This window comes from Callithrix jacchus, chromosome 1 (assembly GCF_049354715.1).
Source record: "Callithrix jacchus isolate 240 chromosome 1, calJac240_pri, whole genome shotgun sequence".
Classification (NCBI taxonomy): domain Eukaryota; kingdom Metazoa; phylum Chordata; class Mammalia; order Primates; family Cebidae; genus Callithrix; species Callithrix jacchus.
In genome coordinates, this window is record NC_133502.1 from 16,248,177 (window position 1) to 16,269,042 (window position 20,866).

General features: G+C 42.6%; 1 protein-coding gene and 1 non-coding gene across 12 annotated transcripts in view; one reads left to right on the forward strand and one right to left on the reverse strand.

The window, feature by feature from the left end:
* Positions 1-4,301: 4,301 nt before the first annotated feature.
* LOC118148004 (U6 spliceosomal RNA) lies at positions 4,302-4,408 on the forward strand. The gene has a single exon (XR_004734743.1). It is a non-coding gene; the product is annotated as a U6 spliceosomal RNA (small nuclear RNA).
* Positions 4,409-7,918: 3,510 nt separating this feature from the next.
* Positions 7,919-20,866, reverse strand: part of TMTC4 (transmembrane O-mannosyltransferase targeting cadherins 4) — a 68,434-nt gene continuing 55,486 nt past the window's right edge. For 4 of the 11 annotated variants that reach the window (XM_078375573.1, XM_008996657.5, XM_008996611.5 and 1 more), the window contains exons 15-19: positions 19,052-19,090; positions 18,438-18,552; positions 16,401-16,513; positions 10,447-10,516; positions 7,919-9,228 (exon numbers count right to left, since the gene is read on the reverse strand). In XM_078375573.1, coding sequence (XP_078231699.1) covers positions 9,080-9,228; positions 10,447-10,516; positions 16,401-16,513; positions 18,438-18,552; positions 19,052-19,090 — 486 coding nt within the window. In that variant the 3' untranslated portion in view covers positions 7,919-9,079. Of the gene's footprint in view, positions 9,293-10,446; positions 10,517-16,400; positions 16,514-18,437; positions 18,553-19,051; positions 19,091-20,866 lie in introns of all 11 variants that reach the window. The other 7 variants (XM_035293458.3, XM_008996716.5, XM_078375543.1 and 4 more) reach the window with 3 other exon arrangements.

Sequence of the window (20,866 nt, forward strand, 5' to 3'; positions counted from 1 at the left end):
ACCACAGATGATTCCAGGTCCCAGTCTTTTTGCCACCCCAGCTCGTGGCATGGAGCAAGAGGGGACCTACTGGGGATGAATCCAGCCAAACTTGCAGATGCACGAATGTATTAATCAGGGTAATGATGGTTGACCAAATATCTGGGCACCCCATGACCTACCTAGTCAAGTTGACATATAAAGTCAACTATCACAGGCTGGGCAAGGTGGCTCATGCCTGTAATCCCAGCACTTTGGGAGGCCGAGGCAGGTGGACCACCAGAAGTCAGGAATTTGAGACCAGCCTGGCAAACATGGCAAAATTCCACCTGTACTAAAAATACAAAAATTAGCCAGGCATGGTGGCATGCACCTGTAATCCCAGCTACTTAGGAGGCTGAAGCAGGAGAATTACTTGAATCCAGGAGGTGGAGGTTGCAGTGAGCTGAGTTTGCACCACTGCATTCCAGCCTGAGCCATAGAGCGAGACTCTGTCTCAAAAAAACAAAAAAAGAAAAAGAAAATAAATCACAATGAGCAAATTAAATTATTATTTTAAGCCACTAAGTTTCAGAGAAATAACTGGAACGAACCATTTCTTTTTTTTCTTCTTCTGTTTTTTTTTTTTTTTTGAGACAGAGTCTTACTCTGTGGCCCAGGCTGGAATGTAGTTTCACAATCTCGGCTCACTGCAACCTCTGCCTCCGGGTTCAAGCAATTCTCCTGCCTTAGCCTCCCGAGTGGCTGGGCTTATAGGAACGGGCCACCACTCCTGGCTAATTATTGTTTTTTACTAGAGTCAGGTTTTCGCCATGTTAGCCAGGCTGGTCTCAAACTCCTGACCTCAGGTGATTCACCTGCCTTGGCCTTCCAAAGTGCTGAGATTACAGGTGTGAGCCACTGCACAAACCATTTCTCATCAACAATTGGAAGTGTGTTGGTAAAGTGAAAATAATAGCAACTGCGGGAGAAAGTGGCTATCCCGTCAATTTGTGAAAGCCAACCAGAAACAGCTGTGCAGGTGCAATTAGACTTGAATCAAAAGCTTCAAGAAGGCATGTTTTCAGAAGCTAAGTAAATATCTCATAGAGGATAGGGAGGCTCTCAGCTCTAAAAAATGCAACTTAGATGGTGATTCCAGGGAGGGAAAAGATAAGCAGACACTCAAAACAAGTAATAAAATCAGAAAATTTGCAATTAAAAGAAAATATTTAAAAGATTTACCCAAGGCTGGGCGCAAAGGCTCATGCCTGTAATCCCAGCACTTTACGAGACTGAGGCCCACAGATCATGAGGTCAAGAGATCAAGACCATCCTGGCCAACATGGTGAAACCCCATTTGTACTAAAATTACAAGGATTAGCTGGGTGTGGTAGCACGCACCTGTAGTCCTAGCTACTTAGGAGGCTGAGGCAGGAGAATCGCTTGAACCTGGGAGGCAGAGGTTGCAGCGAGATGAGGTTACACCACTGCACTGGCGGCAGAGCGAGACTCCATCTCAAAAACAACAACAACAAAAACAAGACAACACACCAAGATTTACTCAAAAGGCAAAAATATGACTTGCCAGAGGACAATATGAAATGGGTCATTTGCAAGAATGGGTCATTTTGGGTTTTTTTGGTCAGGAAAGATCAGCAGAGATTCATCCATCCATTCATCCTCCTTTCTTTCCCTTTGTCTCCTCTCCTTCCTCCTTTCCCTTCCTTTTCCTTTTAGTTACTGCAAATCCCAGACCTCCTATTTTACCGCTACAGACTTAGTATATATTTCTAACTAAAAAATACACATATTTATGTAATTATAATAGCATTATCATGACAAATTTAATATTTATGGTTTCAAAAATGTCATTTTGCAGTTTTTTAATTTAATATTAGGAATTAAAAAAGGCAAATTTGGTTAGATTCCGGTGGAACTGCCTTTTTTGTTTTTTTAGCAAGGATGCTTCCTGGGTGGCTTGATGTACTTTATGCAGATTCACAGTGGGGGACACATATCTGGGTGTCCCACTCTTAATGATGGTGAAATTGGTCAGTGGGGCTGGGTGTGGTGGCTCACGCCTGTAATTCCTGCACTTTGGGAGGCCGAGGCAGGCAGATCACTTGAGGTCAGGAGTTCAAGATCAGCCTGGCCAACATGGTGAAAACCCATCTCTAAAAATACAAAACTTAGCCAGGTGTGGTGGTGTGCACCTGTAATCCCAGCTATTGAAGAGGCTGAAGCAGAGGATCACTTGAACCCAGAGGCGAAGGTTGCAGTGAGCAGAGATCGTGTCATTGTACTACAGCCTGGGCAACAGAGCAAGACTCCATCTCAAAAAAAAATAAAATAAAATAAATTGGTTGGTGGGTTCAGCTGGTGACAACCTTGTCCCTCCAGTGCAGTTCTCCATCAAACTTTCATCTAATGATTTTATTTGTTGCTGACCTTTGCTTGAATCAATTGGCTCATTGGGGACCAGAAAAAAAAAAAAAGAATGATTTCCTAATTTCCATTCTTTCAACATGTATTAGCTATAATTAGTCTATAAGGAAGAGTCTCCCTCATCAGCTATGGCTGTTTGCTAATCATGTAGTCACAATAGGCCTGCAGAATCCAATTTTCCAAAGGGCATCAGACTGGTCCACTTAGGAAAGCCTTAGGGACAAAGATGAGAAACATAGACCTTGTAGGAGTACGAGAATGAAAATGTTAATTAGATTGAAATAATTAGATGCAATAAATATTCTTTTAAAAAATACAAATTAGGCCAGGCGCAGTGGCTCATGCCGGTAATCCCAGCACTTTGGGAGGCTAAGGTGAACGGATCGCCTGAGGTCAGGAGTTTGAGATCAGCCTGATCCAACAGAGTGAAATCCCTTCTCTACTAAAAATACAAAAAATTAGCTGGACGTGGTGGTAAGCACCTGTAATCCCAGCTATTAGGGAGGCTAAGGTAGAATCACTTGCACCCAGGAGGCGAAGGTTGCAGTGAGCCAAGATGGCGCCATTGCACTCCAGCCTGTGCAACAACAGCAAAACTCCATCTCAAAAAAAAGAAAAAAAAATCACACAAATTAGATGTGAGGCAGGTACCATATACCAATTTCCTACTATACTCTAGATCAGTGCTACTTATTGGAAATAGCAAGTGAACTCCAAAGCAAGCCATAGATGTAATTTTAAATTTGGTAGCCACATTAAAAAGTTTAAAAAATGGGGAAAATCATTTTAATGTTTTATTTAACCCAACGTATTTAAAATATTTCAACATGTAATCAATATAAATATTATTGAGATTTCACATTAATCTTTCATGCCAGGTCTTCAAAATCCAGTGTGTATTTTATGTTTATAGCACATCTTGATGTGGACTGGCCACGTTTCAAGTGCTCACCAGCCACGTGTGGTGAGTGGCTACCTTATTGAACAGGACAGCTGTAGACATTTTATATCAACTTGCATCTTTACAACAATCTTGCAAATTAGACATTACCTGCTTTAAAAAAAAAAATTATCTTTTTGAGACGGAGTCTCACTTTGGTACCCAGGATGGAATGCAGTGGTGTGATCTCAGCTCACTGCAATCTCCACCTCCTGGATTCAAGCAATTCTCCTGTCTCAGCTTCTCAAGTAGCTGGAACTACAGGCGCCCACCATCATGCCTGGCTAATTTTTGTATTTTTAGTAGAGACAGCGTTTCACCATATTCGTCAGGCTGGTTTCGAACTCCTAACCTCAGGTTATCCACCCGCTTTGGCCTCCTGAAGTGCTGGGATTATAGGTGTTAACCACTGCACCTGGCCTTTTTTCTTTTGAGACGGAGTTTCGCTCTTGTTACCCAGGCTAGAGTGCAATGGCACGATCTCGGCTCACCACAACCTCCGCCTCCTGGATTCAGGCAATTCTCCTGCCTCAGCCTCCCGAGTAGCTGGGATTACAGGTGTGCGCCACCATGCCCAGCTAATTTTTTGTGTTTTTAGTAGAGACAGGGTTTCACCATGTTGACCAGGATGGTCTCGATCTCTTTACCTTGTGATCCACCCACCTCGGCCTCCCAAAGTGCTGGGATTACAGGCTTGAGCCACCGCACCCGGCCTTTTTTTTTTTTTTTTTTTTTTTTTTTTTAATGTGAAGAAGTTGAGAGTCGGAGAGGTGGAACTTCTTGTAATATGACCACTGAATGCTGCAACTGGGCCTTAGCCAACTGTATGTGTGCAGAGGTGCCTACATCTGTTCCCATCTGGACCTCATAACATACAGGAGCCCTATTTCCTCTTTTGTAGGGCCAAACAGGTGATTTGGGGCTCTATCTCTTGTTTCTTCTCAAGAACCTTCTCGTGCTCGCTTCGGCAGCACATATACTAAAATTGGAACGATACAGAGAAGATTAGCATGGCCCCTGCGAAAGGATGACACACAAATTCGTGAAGCGTTCCCTCTTTTTCTATAAATCGTTCTACTATAAGGACACATGCACACGAATGTTCATTGCAGCACTGTTTACAACAGCAAAGACCTGGAACCAACCCAAATGCCCATCGATGATAGACTGGACTGGGAAAATGTGGCACATATACACCATGGATTATTATGCAGCAATCAAAAATGATGAGTTCGTGTCCTTTGTAGGGACATGGATGAATCTGGAGAACATCATTCTCAGCAACCTGACACAAGAACAGAGAATGAAATACCGCATGTTCTCACTCATAGGCGGGTGATGAAAAATGAGAACACATGGACACAGGGAAGGGAGTACTACACACTGGGGTCTATTGGGGGTAATAGGGGAGGGACAGCAAGGGGGAGAGCTGGGGAGGGATAGCATGGGGAGAAATGCCAAATGTGGGTGAAGGGGAGGAAGGCAGCAAAACACACTGCCATGTGTGTACCTATGCAACTATCTTGCATGTTCTGCACATGTACCCCAAAACCTAAAATGCAATAAAAATAAATAAATAAAAAATAAAAAAAGAACCTTCTCTCTCTAGTTGAAGACCAGCTTCTTCCTCAGTGGCTTCTGTGCTGAATTGCATTTAGCACCTCTCATCCCCCCACCACCCACTTCCAGTCCATCACTAGTTGATTGACTCCTTATCATTACTCCCATCCGTCCACATTTCTGCAGCCTCACTGCCACTGGGCTGCACAGGGTTACCTTCATCTCAACGCTGGACACCTGGGATGGTCTCTTGGGTGCTCTGCTCACATCCTCCTAGCCTCTCTCCAGTTCCCTTCTCACCAGCAGCCGAGTGACCTTGTCAAAACCTCACTAACTTGGATCATGTCACTGACCTGCTTTGGATTCTCCCCCAGTTTAAGGTAAGCACCACGTGGTCTGTGAACCCTGTATGAGCTGGCTCATCACCAAGGCCAGCCTTCTCAAGCACCCTCCCCAGCCTCCTCGGAGTTCATCTTTCTCATGGCAGGGCCTTTGCAGATGCTGTTGCTTCCATGTGGTCAGGGTTTTCTCAGCCTTGGGACTACTGGTGTTTTGGGCCAGGTGATTTTTGTGGGGGTTGTCCTGCACATACCGCATGTCCAGCAGCAGCATCTCCCCGCACCAGCACTTTCCAATCAGTTGTAACTATCAAAAGTATCCCCAGGTATTGCCAAATGCCCCCCGCCTGGGGAACATCAGCCTGGAGTGACCTTCCTCCCCCTGCCTATCAATCTCCATCTGAAGCCACCTCCCCAGGGAGCCCTTTCCTCTCTCCAAGTTAGAACAGGCCTCTCTCCTCATACGACTCTTTGATCATAATTTTTTTCTCACTGGACTGTCCACTGCTGAGGATAAGAGACCATGACCTCTTCCACCCACTTAGTAATTAGACAGCCTAAGATAGTATCTGGTACATAGCAGACCCTTAGTATGTGTTGGGTGAATGGGGAGTAAGGGTATCTAAGGCCAAATCTGTCTACTCCCAACAAAGACCCTCTTTCAAAAATTCAACCTATCACTTATGGAGGATCTCTAGGCTCTCTGTTATGGCTATGAGAAATCGTCTTATCCCCACTGTAGAGATAAGAAATGGGTTTGAGCAATGCTCAGTGCCTTACCTGTGATACCGCAGTGGGAGAACACAAGGTCCAAGTCTGGGTTTTCTCACCCCGAAGTCCAGGCTGGTTGGGTGTGACTATGGAAATAGATGTCCAGTGCTTTGGTGCAGGGCTCTCCCTGTTCTGATATTTTGTCAATAATATGAAATAAAATGTAAAGAATGGCCAGGTGCGGTGGATCATACCTATAATCCCAGCACTTTGGGAAGCCAGGGCAGGCAGGTCACTTGAGGCCAGGAGTTTGAGACCAGCCTGGGCAACGTGACAAAACCCCGTCTCTACAAAAAATATAAAAATTATCCAGGCATGGTGGTGTGTGCCTGTAATCCCAGCTACTTAGGAGGCTGAGGTGGGAGAATCACTTGAACCCGGGAGAGAGGCAGAGGCTGCAGTGAGCCAAGATCGCACCACTGCACTTCAGTGTGGGGGACAGAGCGACACCCTGGCTCAAAAAAGAAAAGAAAAGAAAGGAAAAGAACATCTGTAAGCCACATGATAGAACGAGAACCTCACCGGGGCCAGTCAAGGCCTGTGGGCTATGTCTGACAGGATGAACTTGTAGAGAAACGAATGTAAACCTGCATTTAAATTTTTAAAAATCCAAACAAGAATAGGAAAGAAGCATTGCATTCTCATATGTGGTACATATGAAACCACCCAACAAACCAACACCCAACTCCAACCCTCTTTCCAGATTCGATGATGTTTGCTATCAAGGAAAAGAAGGATGATGAGATTTCCCACACTTGCGACTTCCCCATGTTTGTTTTGACTCCTGCCTCCCAACTGTCATTAGCAATAAAAACATTAAAATAGTAAAAGACACCAAATAAGAGAAGAACTGCCAGGCGGCCTTCTACTTCAGTCTGGTTGGACAGGAAGCCCAAGAAACAAAGAGGGTGGCTCCCTTAAGATGGAAAAAGAAGAAAAGAGAGCCAGCGTGGTATGCTTCCAGAATCTGCGGAGATCAGAGACTTCCTGAAATATCAATCAAAGCAATCACTGTGCTCTCTGGAAAGAAAACAGCTATAATGGAAATGCTGGGAGCTGAAGCAGTGAAAGCTAAGGGAATTTATCAGTAGGCAGGGATCCAGATTTACACATCTTGATTTGACACTAGTTTTAGAATAGGTACCAAAAAAAAAAAAAAAGAATCCTGAAGGGGCTTTTCTAAGAAATTTTTTCTTTACTCTGAATAGACAAGCATTGTTTCAAAAAAAGAAATCTGCTTTTAAAAGTCAACAAAGCATACAGTGCATCTATTATATTACCAGTGAAGCACTATAAGAACATAAATAAGAGAAAGTTGGTCTTTGCCACTAAAGAGAGCTATAAATTATTACTGTTGTTTTGGGACCATTTAAGAAATATTTGAAGGCTGCATGTGGTGGCTCATACCTGTAATCCTAGCATTTTGGGAGGTTGGGGAGGGTGGATAACTTGAGGTCAGGAGTTTGAGACCAGCCTGGCCAACATGGTGAAACCCCGTCTCTACTAAAAATACAAAAATTAGCCAGGTGAGCTGGTGCATGCCTGTAATCCCAGCTACTCGGGAGGCTGAGGCTGGAGGATCACTTGAACCTGAGAGGTGGAGGTTGCAGTGAGCTGAGATGGGGCCACTGCACTCCAGCAGAGCAAGACTCCATCTCAAAAAAAAAAAAAAAAGAAAAAGAAATATTTGAAACACAGCACTTTATTTCTTGATATACTTCAACCACCAGAAGTTACAATTACTAACTTACAACTCTACACAGGTCTGCCCCAAAAAGTGAGTCCAGAGAATCAAATTCCTCCCAGTGTGGATCTGGTCATTCTGTTCTCTGAACCTGGTTAACGCTGTACTGCAATTCTATGAAATGGTCCCCAAGTCAAACAGAAGCCACATAAAAGATGATCTGGTCACTTTGATTTCATTTTAAGGTAAAGGAGGATACAAAGTACACTACTTAAAAATCATTGATTAAGAAGGCAATATGACATTTTCATGCTAGTTTGTATAATAATTTTACTGCGTAAGAAATTATATAGAGATTGCATAAATCATTCGGTAAACAGCATACAAAGAAAAATACATTGTTTGGATGAAATAAAACAGCAGGAACAACTCAGTTCCTAAAATACCAAATATTCTCCGAATGTGCCTCCATTTGAGAGAAAATTTTGCATTTTCTGGATAGAGCAATGTCTGTAGTTTCATTAAGTAGAATGGAAAATGGCTTTACAGTTAAAAACAGTAAAAAGCAGCTTACACAGATGTGTTGCTCTCTTAACCCTGGATGTAACAAAAGTAAAGATGTGAGGCTGCCTGCTCTTGCCTTAAGTGGGGCTTCAACTTTCTATTGATAGTAACTGTCTATGTAAAATATTATATATAACCTCCTATATATTGAAATTGCACAAGTCAGAGCATCCAAAAACTACTGCAAGAGTCAATTTCTTCCTATGGGGAAAAGCAAATACATATACTGTTAAAATTTCCATTCCTCATTCAATTATCTGCCCTATTCAAAACATAAAAGTACAAATAAATATTTCCTTACAAACGAAGTTCACAGTATATTGTTTAAAAAAAGGGATAAAAAACAAGAATCTTAATTTGTTTTGTCATTAAATAAAAATGCTAATATACAGACATGTTCATTATTTACACAAACTGTAGGAGTCAGTCTGTCCTTTCTCTGCCGTAACTGAAGTTTAGTAGTGCTGGTCCATACATGACGAGGCTCAGATCCTAAATGTATGTTCAATTCTACTAAAAGTTGCTCAAGATAATTTTTTCTCTTTTTCTGTTTAATTAAAAAAAGACGACTTTTTGGAATTTTAGAATTACATTTGAGTTGTCTGAAAAAATACAATTTCAATGCAAAAGTCACATCAAGCATTCAAGAGTATGTTGCTGGTGCTGTAATCTTTTTGCATGTCTTTGTTTTCATAGAAACATCAATAAAATAAATAACATGCCTAAGACTTTAAAATGGTTAAATGTAACCACATACTATTAATGATATGCCTCATGCACACACACGCTCAAACTCAAAACACGAAGGAAAAAGGATCAGACATCTTTCTTTTGCATTTGTTCTAGCTTTCTTCTTAGCAGACCATAATTCTCCTTAGTTCCTGGTGCCGTGGGGTCAAGCTGCAGGGAAATTTCATAGTGTTTCTTGGCCAAGTCTAGATGTCCCCAGCGATGATAAAGCACAGCTGAAATAGCAGGAGATGAATTTCACTGGGAATGCTTCTGAGTAATGTGCCATATTCCTATCCTCTTGGACAAAGAAATATTACAGATCCTCTGTAAACAGTTTTCAAAAGTCAATTGTATAAAACAATATTGTTTGTACTGAAACCTTATTTACTGTAATCACACTCCCTGGTGATTATCCATTTAACTACTGCCAGTTACTCCTGGGGCTCTTCAGAGCACTAGATAAGGTACATCTGCCTACAGTCACATTATTACATAAAGAAGTAAAAAGAAGAGTACATTCAATGTCTCAGTGCTGCCGTGAAAGTTCCAGGAAGCCAGGCTGGGTGTGGGCGGAGGGGTGATGGATGCTAGGTACTGCCTGCCTGACTATGCAGAAGTTCAGATGTTTATTTTAAAGAGATATTTCCCTACATCATTGGTGAAGTGACAGCTTTTTGGGGCCAGTTGGAAATAAGGTCTAATATCAAGAGCTGACCCTAAAATGATAGTTACAATAAACCTAATCATTTGGATGATTAGCCTCTGATCATTACAGTGATTTTGTTAGTAAAACTAACTTTCCATATGGGCAGAAGATCACTTGTGGATGCTTTCTGACTTTTGTGAAGAGAAGCTTCAGTCAGAGTTGGTAGAGAACAGCTTTGGTGCAAAACATTTCTGTGACTGAGCATTCTAACATCAACATGCTATGTTCTAAACATCTTAACCATGGAGATGCAAAAATGCAAGAAATGAATTCTAGGGAATAAATGATTATAAATGCATGTTAGCCAAGGCATAAGGGGCTATAAGAAATACCAGGCTAGAAGGGGAAGGTCTACTCTGTAAGAAGGAAGGAAAAGGAGGTAAGTTCAATGGCAAGTTCCAAAGCACCTATGATTAATTTAGTAGGAGAACTCTTCCTAACCATAGCCTCGTTCTCTTAAGCCAATCTCATCTTTCTCAGTTTAACACAAAGAAGGACAATCTGAGTTTACTCATGAGAAGGTGATAAACAGAGTGGGCAACTTTTCGGCTGTTCTGGTCATGTGATTAAGATTTGAAAGTGTGGTTGTCACTTTGCTATCTTTCTAATGTAATAACAGAACCAAATTTTAAAGCCAGGGTAGCTTTGAAAAAAACTACTGTCCCAACTTTAATTTTATAGACATGCACCCACTTGATTAAAGTAACAAAGAATTTCAACGATTCAAGTTGAACATTTTTCTTACCCAAATTACCATGGTAACTTGCAGTATTTGGATTCGCTTTAATTGCCTTGAGGAATAAAGCTTCAGATTCCTAAAAAAATGAAAAACATAAAAAGGAAGCTCTTTGTTGTACATGAAGCCCAAGCGGTTCCCAGTTTTATCACCTACGGTTTCCAAACTTCTCTTTTTGTATCACTGCATTCCTCCAGAAATATTCAGAAGGGCAGCAGGAGGGAGTGGTGGCTGCAGAGAGGGGATGGACATGCTCGTCAGTGCCACCACCTGCCTCCCTGCAGTGGTTGGACTTCTGCAGCGTTATGCAAGTCACCCAGGGCAGGGTGTGTGAGGATGACAGGAGGCCTGGGGAACAGGAGAGGGCTGAGTCCTGGAGCACACCCACACCAATGCCACTTCCAGCCAGTACCAGGAAACTGACTTCTAGAGCTCTCGGGGTAGGAGTCGAGGGCCATTTCCTCTCCCCCAAGAACCTACAACATGCTGGGCAGCCCAGAAGCAGCCCCATTCATCTGGAAAGAATGAGCAGAAAATGAGGAAGGAATGGCCACCTGTCATCTACATTGTTGCAGTACCGGACATGACCATGACCAAATGCCCCTGATGGGTGTGAATTGATTCTTGAGCGGCCTTGCATTTCTTCCAAGTCATACTCACTTCCAACCTGGCTACTAAGAAGCAGGGCAGTGTCTTCCTACCCTGATCACTGCTAAAAACTGTTGGCTGGCTGGTCCCTTTCTACCATAATGCTGAGAAATAAAGATGCCTATCTGTTTTTATTGACATGTGCCCTGGGGCGGGGGTGGCGGGGCACTGTTCACTCCACCCACCTACACATTCCTAAAGGGAAGCATGTTTTAATCAATATCACATGCTGGGCGTGGTGGCTTATGCCTGAAATCCCAATCCTTTGGATGGTCAAGGTGGGCAGATCACTTGAAGCCAGGAGTTTTGAGACCAGTCTGGCCAATACAGTGAGAAACCCCATCCCTACTAAAAATACAAAAAAAAGCCAGGCGTGATGGTGCAGGCCTTTAATCTCAGCTACTCAGGAGGCCGAGGCAGGAGAATCACTTGAACGGGGAGGCAGAGGCTGCAGTAAGCCAAGATTGCATCACTGTACTCCACCTGGGCGACAGAGCAAGACTCAAAAAAAAAAAAAGAAAATCAGTATCACACACTGAGCTTAACCAACCAAATCTGTTGGCGTGGGGAGTTTTTGTGCCTTCTATCTGGGTCACACATGAATTTCTCCAGGTGGGCTTCCCAAATCTGGGACTGTGCATTTTATAATGTGCAAGACCACCAGTTCCTTTGCCCCATTGTGGCCCATCATACTCCTGAGAAATCGGCTGGGAATGTGGGTGACCATCTCCAAAACCATGACCTTTTAGACAGAGCTGGCAGAGAAACACTTGTATTTCAGAAATGTCATCCAAGAGGGACTCAAGACATCAGGACAACATATGGGGTGTCAGTCCAAAGTCAGTGTCTACATTCCAAGTTTCAGGGGCTGAAACTCCTTCCAAGAGGGTCAGACTCCAGCTGTATCAGGAAGGCTGCAGAAAAAACGTCAAATGGATTGTGTAGTTTTTGCAGTGGTTTCTGAGTCACTAGGCTGTCTCTGATGATTTTCAAACATTTCCATTTAAAACCTAAAACTTGAGACAGAGAAAGGTCAGGGAACCACATCTACTTAAAAATGCTTCCCTACCTGTAAATGAAGAAGTATTAATTAGAGAGAAATGGTTAGGGATACAGTTAGGAGGTTTCTAGGGTTGCTAAATTCATGTATTAATTCAGCTGACTTCTCAGACGGCCTGTGAGGGCAAACATCATTCAGGACGTCAAGGAGATAGTGGTTTGGGGGACACAGTGGTGTGGAAGACAGGGAAGGGCTCAGAGTTGACTGTTAGAGGGTCACTGCTCTCAGCAGGGTGGGGCCCAAACTCTGCAGGAGGCCAGTGTGAAGGAACCGGGATGAGGAAGAACAGAGAGCACTGGGCCAGGGGACAAGGGAGGAACATGAGTCAAGATTTCCAAGTCAGGGCAACAGAAACACACCACTACATGGACAAAAGAAGGTGTGTCAGGAGGAAGAGCTGGTTTGAGGGGAGGTGAAGGGTGGCCTGGCTCTCTCCAGGTCACGGGGGCAGCCCCTGGGCCTGTACCTGGGCCTGGGAGCAGGGATTGGAGGGGCCTCTTTAGAACGCAGCACCTGTGAGTATTCAAAGCCCATGAAATGTTCATCTATTAAATCAGGCTTTTCAATGGCCCAATCCAGGAAAGCAGTGAACTGTTTATAAATCGATCTGTGGAGGTCTCTAGATGTGTAAAGACCCAGGCAATGAGCTGATTTATGCCAATGAACAAATAAACCCACCTTAGAGTCAGGGATTTTTTTTTCTCAGCATAAAGGGGAAAAATAATGTATTATTTTCAGAAGTGTATTAGACAAAATGTATTCAACAAAGGTGTGGGACTGAGAAAAGCCTTGCAAATTGTGCCTCTAGGTAGAAACAAGCGCCAGTCTCTATGTCCGGGCGAGGAAGCCGGGTGGGTGAAGGTCATTTTAGCCACAGCCGCCACCCAAGAGTGCTCTGGGGCACAGGGGCCGCTGTGCCTCTGCTAGAATAGGAAGGGTAACACGGGTGACCTGATGTGAAGTTGAAACCGTGAATCACACAGGAAGAGAGTTATTCTCTATTCTCCTTTCTTCCTTCTGATTGCATCGGGGCTGAAGTCTGCACTGGGTGGTGGTGTGTGGGTCCCACCCTCTAACACACCTGCCAATCTCTCCTTGAAGCTGAGAGAGGCTGATCCTCTGACTTAGAGCCTTGGCCAGCAATAGTATCTGGCTGGGACTTAGTATGATTATTTCACTTTCAGTTACCCTGTATTTATAGTAATGATGCAATGTTTCTCTTTTAAATATAATCATGTTAAAAATCTATTTAAATAAAAATATCAAGTAAATAAGTAAGGTAACATCTAGATGTGTCAAAAAATAAAAAATCATAAAGGTGTGACATAAATGTCTGAAGTTTGGGAAACTGACTCTATCAACATAAGCGGCTCTTAAGCTACAGGCCCATTGGAATTACCACTTCAGAAAAAGAAATCAGCACAGGAAGCAATGCTGTAAGCACTGAAAAACATTCCTTTTCTATTTTTGCTTTACCACATTAGCCTGAAATTGGAAATTAAATGGCAAGAAGTAATATAAATTCAAATACATTTTAACGATACCTAGAGAGTCACTGAACGATCATTAAATTTAAAAATACATATGTACGTGTATATATATGTATATGCATATGAACCACTGAGAGTTGCAAATTATGTTTTTGTATCACCCTGTCAAGAGGTTGGGCAGATCACGATCTCCATTTTACAAATGAACAAACTGAGGCCCAGAGAGGCTAAGTGACTGCAGTTAGGTTTTAAAAAGGACTGCTCAGATGGGATTAAATGGTGTCTAGGGCTGGGCGCAGTGGCTCACGCCCGTAATCCTGGCACTTTCGGAGGGTGAGGCAGGTGGATCATGAGGTCAAGAGATGGAGACCATCCTGGCTAACATGGTGAAACCCCATCTCTACTTAAAAAATATAAAAAACTAGCTGGGTGTGGTGGCATGCATCTGTAGTCCCAGCTACTCAGGAGGCTAAGGCAGAAGAATCGCTTGAACCTGGGAGGTGGAGCTTCCAGTGAGCCAAGATCCTGTCACTGTACTTCAGCCTGAGCAACAGACAGAGTGAGACTCCTCAAAAAAAAAAAAAGGTGCCTAGAACCACAGATATAATGAGAACACCGACTCTGCACATCAACATCTCAAAACAGGTTCTGGAAGCCTGAACATTTCAGGGCCAAATGAGAGATGCATTTGATCATTTTACAACTACTTAACTGGGTGCTTCGTAACTGCCCGACAGCAATGGAGATACCAAACCAGGACTGAAGGCTCAGCTCCAACCTCAAGAAGCCTCCAGGCTTTCTAAGAGATTTACCAAGTGCATAATATATAAAACAGCAAGAGCATGGGTAAAAAGTAAGTTTTTGGGCAGCAGACAACTGCCCTGCCGTCAAGATAGCTGGGCTGGGGGCCCTACAACTCACTGCCACATCCCTCTTCTCTGGAACATCCTGTCCAGTGCCCTGCCAGGAAACAGGCCCTTTCACTACATCCTGAAACAAGCACTGCCAGAGATGCAGCTGACCATTAGCAACCGGTATCGTTTTTGCATATGAGAGGAAAACCTAAATAGTTGTTTAAAATTCAAACCCTTAATTAAAAAAATACATTGAACGCTTGCTTGGTGGCTGATGCCATGGCTCAGGAAGTCACATCAGGTCCCCACACTTGGTAGCTGCTGAAGAGATCATCGTGAGTTCTGTGTTGCAGATTTCATCATCTGTTTCCTTATCTTAGGCCTAGTGCCTTGGCCTTGATAATTAAAATGCAAAATATGTAGAGAAAGAGGAAGCTGATTTCTCCATTCTGCTTTATAGAGTATTTTCTACTTTATTTGAAGGGGGAAAAGAAAGAACAATGTGAAGTGGAAGCCAAATGAACTCTGGTTTCTATCTCCTTAACAGAAATTCCAGCAGTTTACAGACTATGGGATAATAGAAAAATCAATACAATGATTACATAAGCCAAGCTTCAAGAAGACTCGCTGTAGCTGGGTCACTGGAGGAGAACTGAGACTTGGGACCTGTCCCAGGCTGACAGATGGCTGGAAAGGTCATTACAAGGGAAACCTATAAACCTCCCCTCCTTCCCCTGCTACACAAGTAGATTCATAAAAAATAGAACTAAACCCTCTTCAAAAAGCTATTTCTGGAGCAAAATCTAGAAATTTAAAACATGTATATAGTGAAGCTATTCAACTCCCCGACATTGTAAAACTACAGAAATGCATGAAATTATCTTACTATTATCGAAAATTATACTGATAACATGTATAAACAGAAAAAGAGAAGTGAATAACAAATTGAGGGCCAAATGAGGGATGCATTCCATCATCTTACAATTACTTAACTACTTAAAAGCTATTAGCTAGCGCTGCCTTTAGGACTTACACACAGGCTAAGTGATCGAAATAAGATATAGCCCCTGATTCTGAAAGAAATTATTTCTCTTAAGAAAGGACTAAAGCACTGCTTCTGTGGTATCTGTGTTCAACACCCAGGATGCTAGCTAAAAATGCTGTTTCCTGATCTGACCTAACCCACGAAGACAATCCCTTGCAGGGAGAACCTGGGCATCTCTGCTTTAACAAGCTCCTTCAGTGTCTAATAGACAAAGTTTACAACCAGTTCCCTTCAACACACAGGGAGTTATGCACAGCCTATTCCTGCTCTACCTTGGCTGCCAACTGGAGCAAGATTTAGTATCTTGTGGTTTTTGTTGGTCAGAAAACTGTGGGCCTTGATGATGGCCTGTATAACTCAGATAAAGAAAACTCTGGAAGCAGCAAGAACTAGTCATGCATTCTCCATGGGCCGGTTATTCTTTTGTGCAGAAGACAGACTCTGCAGATAAAACCCAGAGCTCCAGCCCACGTGCAAGTGATAGAGGCTAACCCCGTTGTGCCAGGGCAGGGGTACCTCTGGGGATGCACCGTGGCTGCCTAGAATCCTCCTGCACCAGCCTGCCAGGCCACTGACTTCAGCCATTCCACAGCTCCCTGCCTGCTCTGCCCTTTTCCTTGGGCCCCTCTCCCTCTCTCCACGTGTGAACAACGGTGGTTAATTCTGATGAGAAAGGACACTGGGTTTGGCCCCATATCCCTGTCTTTGAAGCAACTTTTCTAGGGAACAAACTGGCCAAGCCACACTGGTGCACCGCTGCCACTGTTTTGGCCTGATTCCGAATTTAACTGGGCAGAAGTAACACTTACGGCTTCTGTCAGATGCTGGCATTAACTGCAAGAAATCACAGCCTGCGGTTTACGCACCTTGTATTTCTGGGATTTCCCCAGCACGTTTGCCAACGAGAACATGAGAGAGTGATCATTAGGTATTAATCCCAGTGCCTCTCTTCCAACTGCTTCAGCTTGGGCTAAATTACCTGGGAGGAAAAAATGGAAAAATAAAAGACATGTTAATGCTGTACTTGCATTTTAACCTCTATAACTAACAGGGCTTATGTGCACAGCACATGACAATTATGAATAAACTACTTAAGAAAATCTGTGTAGATCATGTAATACAAACACACACACACACACACACACACACACAATGTGCAACCCTATCAGTGGCAAAGTCACTGAATTCAGTACATTTCTGACACAACACAAACAGCTTTTGATTAACTTCTATAAAACCATCTAAAACCTAGTTTTAATTTTCCCCAGATACTAGTTATACCTAAACAAATCTGCAAAATAAGAGGATTACAGCAACACTTTCATAACTGAGAATTTATCACACTGAAGTAAAAAAATACATCTGTATTTTCCCTAGAAGCACATATTTCTGCTCTACACCATGTAGATGATCAAATTAACACTATCATTAAAATATTTTTATTGACACATAATTGTACATATTGATGGGAAACATATTTTGATATATGCATACAATGTGTAGTGAACAAATCAGGGTATTTAAGACATCCATCACATCAAATATTGATCATTTCTTTATGTTAGGAACGTTTCAAATCTTCTAGCACTTTTGAAATATATCTTAAAGTCACCCTACCATGCAATGGAACACTAGAACTTACGCCTTCTATCTGTGTTCATTCCCATTAACCCACCTGTATTTATCCCTGCCCCCTTCCCACCCCTAGTAACTATTGTTGTAGTCTGTAGCTCCACGAGGTCCATTTTTCCAGATACCCCATGAGTGAGAGCATGTGATATTTGCCTTTCTGTGCCTAATGCCATCATTTCTTAAAGAACGTTTGGATTTTTAAAGTGAGGGAGGCAGAGTAACTCCTAATTGATTGAATCTGGTCTGCTAAGGAATAAGAAACTAGATCTTCAAGTCGATTAGCATCATATAAAAAGAATCCCACTTTGAGACGCTGAGGCTGGCAGATCGTGAGGTCAGGAGTTCGAGACCAGCCTGACCAACATGGTAAAATCCCGTCTCTCCTAAAAATACCAAAATTAGCCAGGCGTGGTGGTGTATGCCTGTAATCTCAGCTACTCAGGAGGCTGAGGCAGGAGAATTGCTTGAACCCAGAAGGTGGAGGTTGCAGTCAGTCAAGATCACACCACTGCACTCCAGTCTAGGTGACAGAGTGAGACTCCATCTCAAAAAAAAAAGAAAGGTAAGAATCCATGGCTCTGAGTGTAGACTAAGAGGGCTCCCTTGAGTGAAATCCATGAACTTAGGGTATGGACCTAGCACCAACCATTTCATTAGCCCTAAGGTCATTCTTGCTCACTTCTAGGTGCTCCCAGTACCCCAGAGGATGGCCACTGGTGGAAAAGATACCGTCACACCTCTCCCTCAGTACTCAACACCAGTTCTATGTGGAGTGTCACTTTCCCAGACATTCACATTCTAGTATGTCCAAAGAAATTCAATTTTCTTTTTTTCTGAGATGGAGTTTCACTCGTTGCCCAGGGTGGAGTGCAACGGCATGGTCTCAGCTCATTGCAACCTCTGCCTCCTGCGTTCAAGTGATTCTCCTGCCTCAGGCTTCCAAGTAGCTGAGATTACAGGCATGCACCACCATGCACGGCTAATTTTTTGTAGTAGAGATGAGGTTTCACCATGTTAGCCAGGACGGCCTTGATTTCCTGACCCCAGCTGATCTGCCCATCTCCGCCTCCCAAAGTGCTGAGATTATAGGCATGAGCTACTGCGCCCAGCCCCAGAAATTCAGTTTTCTCGAAGAAAAGACATTTTTGTAATAGAAAATATTTAACTTCATATTAGTTTTTTTAAATTAGGGAGGAATAAAGCACAACAGTCTCTGTTTCCTAAGTCTTCAGCGGTACTTGACTATGGAGCCTCTCCTGTGACTTCTGTACCTGTATTGTCGAGGAGTATTATCATGTTGTTCCAGGCAAGGCTGTGCTCTGGTTTCAGCACGGTGGCATTTCTCCACGCATTCAAGGCATCCACATGGCGATTGAGATCTGCATACTGAAAATCACACACATCAAAAAAATCAATATTCCAAGATCCCTGCTTCCTCTTTCTAAGACATTATTAAAGAAAAAAAAAAAAAAAAGAAAAAGCCCAACACACAAAAATAAAAAACCAACCTAACTTTAATTTATGGAGCTTGTAGTTTTTCATATCAACTCATTTAATCCTCAAAACAATACCAATGAAGTAGATATTATCGTTATCCCCATTTTACAGATGAAGCAACTAAGACAGGAGGAAATGAACGAGCCCAAAGTTACAGATTAGAAATGGTAAAGCAGGAGTAAGAACAAGGTCCAAACGCATAAAGTCCTATTTCCCGTTACTTAGTTATTTTAGGAATCAACTCATATTTCAGATTGCTGAAATGCTGAAAAACATCGAATCATTAGTCTTTCTCACAAAAGACTTCATAAGTTCATTGTTGATAAAGTATTACTTAGAATAGCAAACAAAATATTTCACATGATCAAAAGCTATGTGTCCAATTCACCTTGTGAAGGGTGGTCTCGGGGTCTCTTCCTGCCTGTGTCTAAAGTAAATATAAAAACAACAGCATATCAGACATACTTTTTAAAAAGTCTCCTAAGGTAAGGTAAAACCTCTTGGTAATTTCAAGTCTGTTTGCTTCATTTAGAAAGCAGAAAAATACCTGTTGCTTTATTTTTTATAATTTCAACTTTTAAAAAACGTTTATATATTTATTTATTTTGAAACAGAGTCTTGCTCTGTTGCCCAGGCTGGAGTCCAGTGGCACGATCTTGGCTCACTGCAACCTCTGCCCCCCAAGTTTGAACAATTCTTGTGCTTCAGCCTCCTGAATAGCTGGGATCACAGACGTTGTGTTACCATGCCTGGCTGATTTTTGTATTTTTAGCAGAGATGAAGTTTCACGATGTTGCCCAGGCTGGTTTCAAATTCCTGGCCTCAACTGATCTGCCCACCTTGGCCTCCACCAGTGCTGGGATCACAAGTGTGAACCACCACATTCGACCTTCAACTTTTATTTTAGATTCAGAATGTATATGTGCAGGTTTGTCACATGGGTAAATTGGGTGATGCTGAGGTTTGGGACATGAATGATCCTGTCATCCAGATAGTGAGCATAGTACCCAATAGTTAGTGTTTCAATCCTAGTTGGCCTCTCTGCCTTCCCACTCTCATGGTCCCAAGTGTCTATGGTTGTCATCTTTATGTCCATGAGTACCCAATGTTTAGCGCTCACTTATGAGAACAGGCAGCATTTGGCTTTCTGTTCCTGCATTTATTTGCCTAAGATAGTGGCATCCATGTTGCTGCAAAGGACATGATTTCATTCTTTTTTATGGCTGCATGGTATTACATGGGGGATATGTACCACATTTTCTTCTTCCAGTCTACAGTGGAGGGCACCTAGGTTGATTCGGTGTCTTTGCTATTGTGAGTAGTGCTGTGATGAACATAAGAATGCATGTGTCTTTTTTTTTTTTTAAAGACAGTCTCGCTCTGTTGCTCAGGCTGGAGTGCAGTGGTGCAATCTTGGCTCACTGCAACCTCCACCTCCCGGGTTCAAGCAATTCTCTGCCTCAGCCTCCTGAATAGCTGGGATTACAGGGAGCCCCCCCACCCCACGCCTGGCTAATTTTAGTATTTTTAGTAGATATGGGCTTTTACCATCTTGGCCAAGGTGGTCTTGAACTCCTGACCTCATGATCCACCTGCCTTGGTCTCCCAAAGTGCTGCGATTACAGGTGTGAGCCTGGCAACATGTGTGTTTTTTGTGGAATGATTTCTTTTGGACATATAACCAGTCGTGAGACTGCTGGGTGGAATGGCAGTTTTAAGTTCTTTGAGAAATCTCTAAACTGCTTTTCATAGTGTCTGAATCATATACAGTGTCTAAGCATTCCTTTTTCTCCCACAGCCTTGCCAGTAACTGTTGTTTTTTCACTTTTTGATAATGGCCACTGGTGTGAAATGTATCTCAATTGTGGTTTTGATTTGCATTTCTCGAATGATTAGAGATGATGAGCATTTTCTCATGTTTGTTGGCTGCTTGTATGCCTTCTTTTGAGAAGTGTCTGGTCATGCCTTTTGCCCACTTTTTAATGATGTTGTTTTTTGCTTGTTGATTTCTTACTTACAGATCTGGATATTAGACTTTTGTTGGATGCATAGTTTATGAATATTCTCTCCCATTCTGTAGGTCGTCTGTTTACTCTCTTGATAGTTTCTTTTGCTGTGCAGAAACCTTTTGGTTTAATTAGGTCCCACTTGTCAATTTTTGTTTTCATTGCAATTGCTTCTGAGGACTTAGTCATCAATTCTT